This window comes from Sinohyriopsis cumingii, chromosome 10 (genome assembly GCF_028554795.1).
Source record: "Sinohyriopsis cumingii isolate HCF-2022 chromosome 10, ASM2855479v2, whole genome shotgun sequence".
Lineage (NCBI taxonomy): Eukaryota > Metazoa > Mollusca > Bivalvia > Unionida > Unionidae > Sinohyriopsis > Sinohyriopsis cumingii.
Window position 1 is genome coordinate 86,053,363 of NC_142970.1, and position 13,572 is coordinate 86,066,934.

Genomic DNA, 13,572 nt, shown 5'->3' on the forward strand with positions numbered 1-13,572 from the left:
CGTTTAAGTGGCATGATGCCCCAATGCTAGACATTATTATAAATATAAACTGCCACACTGCAGACGTCGTACTGATTCAACTGATTTTTTCTTAAAATTTCGTTAAAAACCAAATCGCACACACCCTTAATTGTCAGCATTAACTCGTTGCATTTATTATATATATATATATATATATATATATATATATATATATATATATATATATATATATTTATATATATGAAAGAGAGAGAGAGAGACCGTCAAGTACAAATATTACCGCTGGCCCACCCACCACGCGTAATAATATTTATATCCGATTTATTTCATAATAATTTTAATTTACTTAACTCTTAAACGGAGCTTTGTATAAGATGTGTGATGCACAATTGGTTTCTTGACAATCGAACCATACGTTGATGAAACTAGTGAGGTAATGCATTTTGTGAAACTCATACCACACGCAAGTCATGCATGCATTACATAAATATTGTTGTAACGCCATTGCTTGGATGTTAATTTGAGAGACAGTTCCTTCGTTTAAAAGTCTTAAGATATGTTGTCCTTCCAATTCGGTATTGTGTTCCTTTGCTTGCCTATAAAAGCTTCTTTGCCCCTTGTACTTCTGCATGTTATTGTGGTATACGCAAGTAGTGCAAGGCAGACGATCAAGATAACGTGTATGTAAAGTGTTGTATCCATCTATTAGGTAGTTTTGAGCAAAAATGAGATAATAACGTGTACTATATGAAAATTCTTTAATACGAAGTAATTCAATGATTATATTAAAAAATTAGTTATGAACGATTGATATTTCAATATCCGGCCAGAAGTGTTTGAATTCAGGAACCTCATTTCCACCTGGAATAATAATAATAATAATAATAATAACAGTAAAAAAAAACAGTGTCATAAAATCATAAGAAGACGAAGAAGAAAAATCTTAATGAAATAATGTAATACAAAATACATGCTTGATAAATGACATTTGCATCAGAAGTACATGTTTTCAAAGCGTCGGATTTCTTTCAAATGATATAGAGAAGTCACTCCGTTTTTATGCGTCATGGACCCCTATTACTGCATTGAAAACATGCGTTGTTTTTTAATTTTAAACGTTCCCGTACCTACTTTGTCAGTTATATGTCGCTCTCGCCTGCAGTAAACGATTACAAACTACCCCATCAAGACAGCTTTTATATGCAGTCACCATCTTTATAGCAATGTTTGAATTTCTTCAAATGAAATGGTTAAGTCTGTGGGTTGCAATAATAACACTTCAGCTATCAACCATATTAAAAACAGAAATATCATTTTTTTTTCATTTGATGTATTTATCGTTTCATCGATTTTGAAGATGGAAAATGTAAGAATACATGACTAACACATGTCAGCCGAACGATATGGTTAAGTTATTGTACTGATTGTGATAAATGCGCTACAGGTCTATGTATCTATGTATCTGTCTATCTATCTAACTATTTATCTACCTATCTCTTTCTCTCTCTCTCTCTCTCTCTCTCTCTCTCTCTCTCTCTCTCTCTATATATATATATATATATATATATATATATATATATTGCGTGTTTAGGGTCTTTCAAACAGTAACAAGAAAAGGGTGAAGACAAAAAGTTTGGTAAAATTTAACAAAGAAGCTTTTTTCCCTAGACAAAAAGAGAAAAGGAACTTACAGTTTTAAGAATCATATCCAAAAATAAACCAAGAATTAAAATATAGAAGTCCAAGTAATAAAATGTCCTAAAAAAATTGAGGTCAAACATCGGTGGAATCCAAAATGGAAGGCCATGACGTATGGTATGCTCAGCGTCGTACTGATGTGTCAACTGTTCTTTGTTGAAACACAGAAAATAATATTCCGATTTGAATTTTGTATAAATTTAGATAAAATTAATTTGCACAAGTATTTCCAGGATAAAAAGATATTGGAATAAAATTTTTTAAAGAAACAAAATATATAGACCAAAAACTGGTCACAACATAAAACACTTTAACTTCTCAAGTGCTAAGGAACTAATGACTATTCTTTCTCAAAATAACAATAATAAATCTAGCTACAACGCAAAACAGATGCCTGGATGTGGGTTAATCCTCTGGAAAAATCCGATTGAAACATGTTATATGTCACGTATTCCAAGTATGGCTTCAATTTCACTTTACGAGTCTTACTCTGAGAAAGAATCAACAAAAGAAAATTAAAAAACTTTGGTTACCTCAACTCTTACTGCATCTGAAGTTGCTTACTACTGAATTAAATGTATGGACAATATCAAATCCAGCGAATGAAATTACATTGCAATAACATGTAATGAGATCAACAAAAGGTAAAACTAAGACATAAACAATTATAATAAATCAAATCTAGATTAAATCATATATATATATATATATATATATATATATATATATATATATATATATATATATATATATATGTATCTTTCCATTTTCAGCCAGACACTTTACCATGGATGTTGTACTGCTGTGCAGTCAACACTCTCAATACCCTTCCGCAGCATCTCCTTACTTGCTGCCGTCACTTCTCCCCAACTCCGGACCCAGGAACAAGCGTTCGTTTCCCATGCAGAATTGCCATCTCCAAAACCTGGATTGTATAGTTTTGTCTCATACGTTAACTTCCCAATTGATATGTATACATATATTTGTTTACTGAATTTAGGAGGGAGTTGGAAACCCAATAAACTATACCTATACTTGTCGTTCTAGTCATGAAAAGATCATGCACACTGTCATACATATGTTTAGTTAAAGGCAGAAATGTCTTGGCATTAATTTGTAATATGCCAAGCATGTTCTCTATTGCACGATCTTCATTTAAGTTAGTTGTACATTCTAGAAAACCAAATGTGGCTTTAACATCTAGCATTTATTTTGAAATGATTCCGTCAAAGATAAACGAACTAGACATCTAAAAGTATTTGCCTACCAAATACCATAACATAAAATTATGGGTTGGCTTGTATGATGGTAGAATTAGCTGTTGAGAGAGAATAGGATCTGTATGGGAAGAACATACTACTGAACAAAAGAGAGCTAATGAGAAAGAAGTTGAAATCTATTTCAATACTTCTTTGCTATTTATGTAGGCAAAAAGCGGTAAGAGTAATACTATAGTCTGGAATATTTGCTTAATAAAAGATGGGCTTCTGTCCATTTCGTGCAAATATTCAAATACTTATAAACCTTTCTCTTTCTTGAAATATTTTGATGTGAATTGTACCTTTGAGTACCTTGGAACAACTAGTGTTTGTCCAGCATTTTGCATGGCATTAAATGTTGTACTTCCCTGAGAGAAAATTAGTTTAAACATGGCAGACATGAAACCAAATTGTTTCCGGAACGAGACCTTAATTTGAAATCTTTGAGACCAATGTACTTTATTTTAACATACGAATTTGAACAAGCTTAAAATTCATTAGGTGAAGTGTGTGGTACACTTGTGTCTTATATTTCGTCTTTCAGTCAGAGCTTTATTACAATAGTCTTGCACGATCTTAATTCCCATCAACCATATAATGCTAAAAATATAAAAGGTGAGATAAGTGGATGAGCTAAAATGCGGTTTATTATTGTTTTAATGCTTGTTATGACTCGTAATTTGAATTATGGTGTTGATAAACTTTCCTCGGCACAGTATTGTATCATTTCCACAAAATTATAATTTAACTGCAATGTTTAAATTGTGTTGAGTTCCACTTCACTATCGCATGTATTTATGTGCTAATTATTTTGTAAATGGCAAAAAGTGACAAACACCTATAACTTTAGACCTAGTTGTTTTGAATCCACCTGTATGTACACGTTAAGAGGAATAAAATTGAGTTTGCATGTACTCGAGTTGAAAAGGATTATTAAAACGGATTTCTGTTGCAGGTCAAACCTACAGGGCCACATGACATCGACGGACGTAAATAGAGAGGAGTACAATAAAACTCGCGATACGTTAGGACTGAACAATTCTTTTGCATTCTTCCACATACTATGCTTCTCAAATGCAGAAGGTTGGAATATGATGTATATATTAATCAATGCTAATATTTGCTTTCAAGGTGAAATATATTGTAGTATCCGCTCAATAAGCATGGGTAAACAAGCCATTTGACTTATCGAGATTCATAAAAAATATACATACCTGTTAGAAGGAGTTCATTACCAACAGTCAGAGTGCGAATGCACATTCCAGGTTGCCTTGGTGTTTGAACAACGATCGTGCTGGGGATGTCGACGGAAGGTGGTTTCTATAAAATATATGTTGTGCTGTTTACTATCTAGAGAGTGTCATATGAAAATGATTTACTTTGATTCATATTTCTGAGGTTTGATTTCTCCTCGTCATGGTAGTTTCTTTTTATTATTTAATTATATCAAGAACCTGTGCTGTGAAAATAATCATACAAAATATCACCCCTTTAACAATATTGTGTCTAGCATAGTTTAGCTAATAGACTGATGGCACATGGGTCATGAAGAAACTACCGTATTTACCTTAAACACCTCCTCAACCTTGACTTTGTACTGGTAGAAATATATAAACCTCTCGGGATTCAAGTCTGGGTAACCTTTGGCCCATTCTGGAATCTCGGGAATTTGTGGGATATCCTCTAGAACTACTGCACGAACAGCTGTAATTGAAAAGGAAATTTATATATAAAGAGTCATATATTTCACTATGGTTCGTCTTTACGTGTTAGATCTCAATTTACATATCTGCAACTGTTTTTTAACTACTCCTAAAAAGTATTCCAGGTAGACCATGACCTAATATGGTACTTGACACATGGGCATCATTATGCCAATGTATGTGTATCAGTTCTTTAACGGAGCACTGCATTGCTATATATACATACATACATACATACATATATATATATATATATATATATATATATATATATATATATATATATATATATATATATATATATATATATACATTGTATTCAGAGAACTGGAACTAAGTTTTACTATATATCCAAAAATATTTGTGACGTATCTGTCAATTGTATAAAGCAAACCTTAACCTTTGCATAATATCATATGGCAATGATATTGTGAAGCAGAGTCGATAGGTTCATTTACGGAATGAAGCATAGGGCACATAAATACGAAACATAGGCCACAGAAATACGAAAGTACAGGGCAAATGAAGTGATGGATAAATCGTCTACATCTGGAATCAAGAATATAAAACATTTCTTATACTAACCAAAGGAAGCATCACAGAATCGGCGTTCGTCAGATTGACCCTGGAAACATGTGCACGCACATACTGTGCTTAACAATTGTGCCAGCAAACCACAAATGATAAATAACTTCAGCAGCATCCTGTAAAAAAGGATTTGTAATAAAATAATAGTTTCAAACTTTCAGTTTAAATAAATACGAGACCAATAAACAGCTGTCAATATATTCTGTAGAAAGAAAAACATATGAGCATTATGTTAGCGAAACAATTTAATAAAAGTGAAAAAAGGTCAGCCGAGACTTGAAAAGCTCTTAGAATTACTGGCATTTTCATACAGGATATAATTCTTGACTGGTGCAGTTACGAGATCAATGACTAAATACATACATTATGTGTCAAAATGCCCACTAAAAGATTCTCTGTTTTTTAAAAAAGTTTTATTTGTTTACGTGCATCCAAAAGATCTGTAGTCAAGCAATAAGTGATCATGAATGTTCGAGTATAATTGATGTCTCACAGTTGAGTACGTCGAATTAGTCATAACCCTTGTGACGATGCAGTCGCCCAGAAATGTAAACATCGCCTTCTTATGTTAGGAAAGCGAAAGCGACTTCACCGAGTTAGTTTTACATATATATTAAGTGACTGTAATTTAAGACTTCGGATATGCTCCCTCTTCCTAGCTAAGTAGTTTTCCTGCTGTATTGTTGCTCAACGCGAAATAGAAACATGTATCAAACATCAAATAACTGTTGTTTATATAAAGTGCGATGACAAACAACTCATGTACATTAACAAGCATGTGCTTTAAATGCTTATTGACCATAAACTCTTTCCCAAGTAAATTAACAACTATCACTGCCATATTTCAGCAAATTATCATTTATGATAACGAAATATAAATCTGTATTTTAAAAGGTTAACACTAGTATTTTAAGAACAAAATGTTTTTAGAAATAGAATCGTTGACCTGAAAAGTTTAACTGTCAAGTGTGCACTAACTTCTTCAATAATCAGATTAAAACCGACAGTGAGCCTTTCATGTGGAGGTATTGGCAGACCTTGCTACAAATCTCCGAAGCACCTGTAGTAGATTGTTAAGTTTGTATAAGCCACTGGGCAAATATATCATGCACAATACACAATTCATATAAAGCAAAGTTTAATTCTTGTGTTATTAAAGAATTAGTCTAAACATAATTACTTAGGTCAGAAAGGTATGGGACAATCATGTGTTGTGTAATTTGAGAAGCGCTGTAAGTTATATGTTGTTTCCTGACTTCAGTTTTGTCAAACGTCAACATTACTGCAAGTATGTTGACAAAGATTAAGAATTTTCAGTCTTATTATTGTGCTGTTTTGACAAAGTTAGACAGTGTGTTGTTACAATACATTCAGAAAATTCAGCTGACTAAATATAGATTTACTCCTATGTTGATGGTGTCAATTTGGTTGGACAAAGTCAATTTCGTTGGGAAAAAAGGGTTTAGTTCATTAATATATCGACTTCAATGCTTCATTGTGTTACATATGTGTACTTCAAGTCGTTTTTATTAGCATACCAACAGTATTATCTGAAGAGATATGTGATTTTCATCGAATGTAGAAGTCGCTTCAACTGCCATTTTAAACTGAGCCTTTTAAAAGCATCTAACAGTTCTTGTACGCATTTCATCTAAATTGCAATAATAACAATGTATCCTATCAATTAAAATGTATTACAACATATCGTTTTTATAGTGCCCTGTTAACGTCAAATGGCCAAAGCACACTGTATATGAATATAATGAGTTGTATCAATCATACTCATGCAACCAATACAACGTTCTTTTTGAAAACGAAGTATTGCTGAAAACCAATCTTAAATTCAGAAATGCATATCAAGACATAGAGCGCTTTATTAAAGTAATATAGCACAAACATACTCACACATACACACACACGTACATACATATATCCATACATGCATGCATACATGCATACATATATATATATATATATATATATATATATATATATATATATATATATATATATATATATTGCGTTTCTTGCCTTATTCTAATTCTTCATATTCTTCTCTCATTTCTTGCTGTTCTGTCCAAAAGGAGATGCCAGTTTTACCTACTATTCAAAGTTCGCTTGACCCGTCTGCTAGTATATGAGACAATGTGGGGAGTTAAACGCATTGAAAACTATAAAATCGTTTACCTAAAATAATTCCTATTACTATAAAGTGACAGATTTACGCAATCTGAAAGGATTAAACTAATCACATGCGACTGGTCTGGATATTTTAATCACACTATTAAAATCTGCGGACTACCTTAATTTTCCAGTATCCAGATAATTCTGTGTAAACCTAATCACAACAATACGACCGCTTAAAGACCAAAAGACAAGTCAATATTTTTTACAAATATATATTAAAACAAATATTAGGGTTCAATTATATATTACACGCGAGGGATCTTATTCGAAATTTAAATGCGTAGAAGGCAAGAATCACGATTGAAGAAGAAAAAATTGATGTCTCTTTTCTAGCGAAGGTGGGCCTAGTATAGAAAGAGGAGGACAATGAAACAAACTAAGAGCTATCTACGTTCGAACCCTTTGTTCATGAAATCCGCTGATATTATGACAGAAAGAAAACAAAACCTGCAATGATAAGTATTAAATGATCATAGCTGGGTATTTATCGATGTGTAAATTGTTACAAAAACACTCAAAAACCTTAACATAAAGTCTTTCGGAATGTATTTACCTTGTGACCTATTACGTAACATGAACACATCGACAAATACTAACAATGACTTCTTAAATCTTTAAATAAATTGTGTAAAACAAACCTATTTAGTATTTTATACTTTCTATGAAAAATTAAAAGTAGAGAAGAGTAACAAGCTCATGCTCACCTCTGTCCTTTAACATCAGTCCAGGCTATACTGACGCACATAGCAGTCTCTACATTTATATTGGCGTGGTGACATTTATCGGTAACCTTCAGTTTGATGTACCAAAATTATATTATTAAACCTCGTTTTAGATTTCAATAATTCAAAATGTTAATAGCATTTATCTACCGTACGTATGACCATCCATGTTTCTAATAGCACCAGTAATAATTAGTAATGCACGGAAGTAGGAAATATAGCCCCTATCCTGATACCTTAGCGGAGTAAACTACATCAGTATGTCGAGACAATTATCAGAATGTAAAGGTTTATATTTCAATCAATCGCTTCATCAAATGAACTCTCAAGTCAGCTCTTAACAAGCTTATTCTCTAGCCGAGTCATATACCAGTAAAGTTATCGAGATGATTTTGATACAAAGACTTTCTGGGCATTAATGGTAGCAATGTACTGACCTTTGTTATATAGCCGAAATAACAATTATGAAAGAGACAGATGCAGCTGGATTGTGCTTCAGTTACAATAACATAATAATTCAATTGATTGATCCCCTCAGTCATCGTGGGAATACCGCATTGGTCTCGGAATGGTTTGTCCATATTTGAGCTAGCATTTAAAATCATACATGATAAATACTGTTAATAACACATTCTCCAAATTAGTGCTAACTGGCACATGAAGAAGCAATATAAATGCTATGTACTAGACCTGGTTGATTAAACGTTTGCTTACATTCTTTTCTGCAGCAGCACGAGACCAATATATATATATATATATATATATATATATATATATATATATATATATATATATATATATATATATATATATGTGTGTGTGTGTGTGTGTGTGTGTGTGTGTGTGTGTGCTTATTTAATGTATTCTTCAATACTTCAGAAACAAGGGTTAGCATAAACCATCATTGACCTTGCAGACTCTTTCAACGCCCATCCACAAGTTGCTTCATGCCATCAAACTATGCTGAAACCCCCCCCCCCAAAAAAAACATTCATATTTCATATTTACAGCTGAAAGCAAGAATGTGGGGTACCATAAACGTTTTTTTAATCTTTTTCTACAGTTAGACCACTATGTATCGTTTCGACGCTATGGTTTTACGCTAAGAAACAAAAGTAATCAAAAACAAACTAGTTTTCTAAATTTCAGCAAATTGTTTAAATCCCAAGAATAACAAATGGAAACTGAGAATGAACTTGCAGTATTAGGATGTCTCAACGCTTGATATGTGTAGTTCCTACACCAGTCATGCTAAGGGTTTAACGAACATCTTTGACCATGAAAGCTTTCTTAAAGGTAACTTCAATTAAAATATAGTACCTCATTAACAAGTGCATTCTCCAGGTTTCTATAAAATGATCGTAGGAAAAAGTATCATGTTATCAGAGATCATTAGTTTAACTTCCTGAAGGTTTCTGACTAACACAGGTTAAACGTTACCTCCTTTTAGTGCATACATAATTATTATAATCGCACTCGATAGATGTTATTTTCCATTGTGTGTAAATATGAATAAAATTTGATTTGTAATATTATATTTGTTGAATAGTATTGAGTTTAACTTAGATCTAGACAGCAAAGTTAATTATGAAGAACCGAGTCCTGTACAAGCGCATAGTTTTGTTATTGGATATTAAGGATGCACTGTACAATTTCAGTCTAAAGGAGCTTGCTCTGGACCTCTACTTTCCACGTCTCAAAATGTCCCACCTACGGACGTAAACGTAATCTTGTGGGCGAGATACAATACTTGAATATTTTGACATTTGCGCTAAATATCTAAACTCATCACATCGCCCTCAACGTACGTATTTTGAATAAATTGATACAATTTACACAAACGCCGCCTACATGTGTCCGCATGGTGATATTGTTCGGTTATAATGTACGTAATGGTTTATGAGTACATTATAACTAAATAATGAGCACCTCATCAGGAATTATTGTTTTAACTGACTGTGTTTAGAATAGTGAGTAGTGTTTGACTGTGACAAAGGATTTAAATTTGTTGTGTTATAGTAATTAAATACGCAAATAATATTTGTTTTGTAATTTTAGAGGAAGAATTTGCTTTGTTTTTCCTTATGGTCAAAATAAACAAGTACCTTCCTGACTACGTCTAAAACATAATTGGATAGAAGGAATATACCCATGTGGTTGACATTATGAACTTAAACTTTGAGGTCGACTTTGATACGATATCCTATTAAAATTATGGTATTGTCGGCTGATGGTACATAATGAGATCGGTGCAACTAAGGCATGCACTAGTGTTGTCAGTTTGTATATATCGTTTTGGCTTCCTCTGCTGAATAGAATGTCCTATCTAAGTGGGCGTTTTCATAAAATACTTGATAAATCACATTTATTTGGTCCCTGATAAACATGGTTTCGATATGAATTATAATATGTCCATCCGCGTAGTGACAAGTTGTGTTATTGCACTTCCTTATGAACGAAATGCCTAATTAAAAAGTTGTTTTCACCGTGACTTGTATGATTCCTAATTGAGTTTAAATGATAATGGGGCCTAGCTGCCTTCAAGTATTCAAAACTCTGTGGCCATCTTCAAAATCTTGTTATCACTTATTCTCCTGAATAAATGGTCATATCGGCATGGTTGTTTTCCTTAAATCGTTCTTGTGATGCCACCTAGTTTCCCGCAAATTACAAAAAGTGATAATCTCACTTCCAATATGGTCATCTGAAAATTATTACCATACGTCTCGGCTGTTCATATAGAGAAAGCTCTTTCACTAGAAAGCTTCTTATAAAGTTTAGCTGGAATTACATGGTGATCAAGCCAATTTATATTCCGTATGTTACGATATAACATTATATGCCTAATTTACATAGTGTTTCCACCAGAGGACATCCAATAAAGTCTTGCTGGTCGTAAAATTAAAATGGTAACCCTTTGACATATAAGATGGTCACTTTGGTGGACATCTTGATACATTATTTCTACTCCTCATAAATGAAAAGTCATTTAGATATCGGGTTTGCATCAAAAGAGTTCTTACTGGCCTATAGTCCGTGATGAAAACGATGCAAACTGACACTCATTGTGGCCACCATCGAGGCAATATTTTTTGTATTTCCTCTCTTCCCAGATAATATATATATATATATATATATATATATATATATATATATATATATATATATATATATATATATATATAAAATTCGTTAGTTAGTTTACTGCCTTAGCATTTTCTGTGTGCATTATGTTTGGAATCTTTGCTAGATTTGCTTTTCCTGTACTGTAATATAACAAGAATTGTTCAGTGCTTGTTTTCACGCGCTACTGATCAGCCCCTCATCCAAATGTCAAATGCTGTCTTCAGATTCCACTTTAAGTGGAAACTATTTCAAATACGACCTAAAAATAATACGATGCAGATTGCCTGGCTAAGACTGACAACGGTACAGTTTTAATCTTAGTACATTTTTACATCGACTGTTCAGAAACAAATTCGAAACGTTCTATATTGACATTTAAAGAAGCAAACGTTCCCAATTCTAAGTAACCTAGGCCCCTCTTTAAAAACGCTTGAAAATCCCCGTAAACAATGTAATACCTACACGCCTTTGCATGTTCTTTGTTGTCTCTAATTATTAAAATAAAAGGAATATGCACAACCTGATCCTGTATAGCACTCTGTTTCGTGCTATTTGACCGTGTAAAATATTAGCAAGTTGACCTGCTTGATGAAACAGTGAGCAGAAGGAACTCAGAATGTACATTTCTGGTGTTCCTAGTCCTAGTATACCTAAATATTGATCATATAAAATAGTTAACGTATGTCATACATTTAATTGGAAAGAACAGTAGCCAGTTGTGGGTTTTATTTGTGTGTGTGTGTGTGCCGGAAAATGTTTTCACATATTTTAATTTGTTTCTTCAAAAGGTCATTGCTAATATTTATGAACATCTTACTATAATTGAGCTTTTATTGAAAATGTACTTATTTGGCATGAGACGTTCAATTAAGAATAAGTTCGTAATGTTTATCAGACAGGTGCTTTTTAATTGCTATTTTCAACATTTGCAATTTAATTTCCAACATAGCTGGATATTGTAATGCATTGACCACTTAGTTGCATAAATTATATCTGATTTCGATGAAATTGTGCAGCAACAACAAATAAATCAGCATATATATATATATATATATATATATATATATATATATATATATATAATTATCACATGCATTAAAGTTAACATGACATTTAAAGTGTTGGTATAAAGTAATGTGATATACCAATTCTAGTCGTATATCAAATTCTGATCCGCCTTGGCTCAAAAATACGAATATATGGAGGATATTTGCTTGAAACGAGTGAATAACAGATATATTTCATCGAATGGATGACAGTACTAGAGTTTTCACCCACGAGATGAAATGTATCTGTTATTCACTCGTTTCAAGCAAATATTCTTTTTATTGTATGCTCACATATGTTGGCTACCTAAAGTTTGTGACAGTGAAATAGCAGGTTTCTTACGGTAATGTCAGCTGTTTACCGTACATGTTCTGCTGTGCTATGTGTACCTGCGCAACTAAATTAGTTGCACATCAGATCGATACAAATTAACTGATATTTCCAGAATAACAAACTACAAGTTTCAAGGATAACATAAAGGGATTATTAATAAGAAAACATGTACATAAGGAAACGGTAGTTCTCTGCCAGAAAATCAAAAGCAGGTAAGAATGTTCTGACCCCAAAATGTTGTTCCTGTAGTGAAAACATATTGTTTTTCAAAACAGTGAACTATCAATATTATTTTAATTAGAAAATCAAGTAATTCACTGCTTAGCATAAAATAATAAACATTCTTTCAACTATAGTCCTGTAGATCAATGTTTCATTTCTACTCATTCATTAGTTGTATATGACATATGAAAATCACGACAACAAGTATTAATATTCCCTGTTTTCTAAATGAAATGAAAATGGCACACAATTTCAACTGAATCATTTTCGCCATTCCCATCTCTCCTCATGTGCGAAAGGGACAGACAAAAGAAAAAATCTGGAGTGAGAGACAAAAACGTATGGCGCTGGACGAAAACATTAAAACTGAACTTGTACCAAGTAACCTTCATTATCATATGCCCATTTTGTTCCCCGTTAACTTTACATTGTCAGAATCGTTCAGTATTGCCCTATAATGAACTATCGCGACAATACACATACAGCATTCACAAGCATAAAGGAACTACATTTTATTGTCAACAAACAATGGACGCACACGCCAGCACTTTTGATTTGTACACAAATCATGTGCACTCGCGTACATTACGTTGTGGTTGTTTAAACTGGTTTCTGGATGAACTAAAACAGATGTTTCGTAGTCTGGAACATGCCAGCTGTTTTGGCACATCACGCGTTGATACAATGTTACGAATTTAGGCTAGC

General features: G+C 32.8%; 1 protein-coding gene across 2 annotated transcripts; it reads right to left on the bottom strand.

The window, feature by feature from the left end:
- Window positions 1–725: 725 nt before the first annotated feature.
- Window positions 726–8,261, bottom strand: LOC149790514 (uncharacterized). 2 transcript variants are annotated; one of them, XM_089972564.1, is made up of 6 exons: window positions 8,122–8,261; window positions 5,228–5,346; window positions 4,507–4,643; window positions 4,154–4,259; window positions 2,467–2,605; window positions 726–843 (listed from the first exon to the last, which is right to left on the bottom strand). In XM_089972564.1, exons 1-6 carry the CDS (start codon window positions 8,160–8,162, stop codon window positions 834–836), a joined length of 552 nt encoding a protein of 183 aa, XP_089828690.1. In that variant the 5' UTR covers window positions 8,163–8,261; the 3' UTR covers window positions 726–833. The 2 variants fall into 2 exon arrangements, with proteins under 2 accessions (XP_089828690.1, XP_089828691.1); XM_089972565.1 differs by lacking the exon at window positions 8,122–8,261 and adding an exon at window positions 7,262–7,360.
- Window positions 8,262–13,572: the final 5,311 nt, after the last annotated feature.

Bases quoted from the DNA above. Each gene is read 5' to 3' on its own strand.
- LOC149790514 (XM_089972564.1), bottom strand. From the start codon at position 8,162: ATGTGCGTCAGTATAGCCTGGACTGATGTTAAAGGACAGAG. The intron at 4,644-5,227 runs GTTAGTATAAGA...TTTCAATTACAG, and splicing joins ATTCTGTGATGCTTCCTTTG to CTGTTCGTGCAGTAGTTCTA. The intron at 2,606-4,153 runs GTATGTATATTT...TATACAATCCAG, and splicing joins TAATGAACTCCTTCTAACAG to GTTTTGGAGATGGCAATTCT.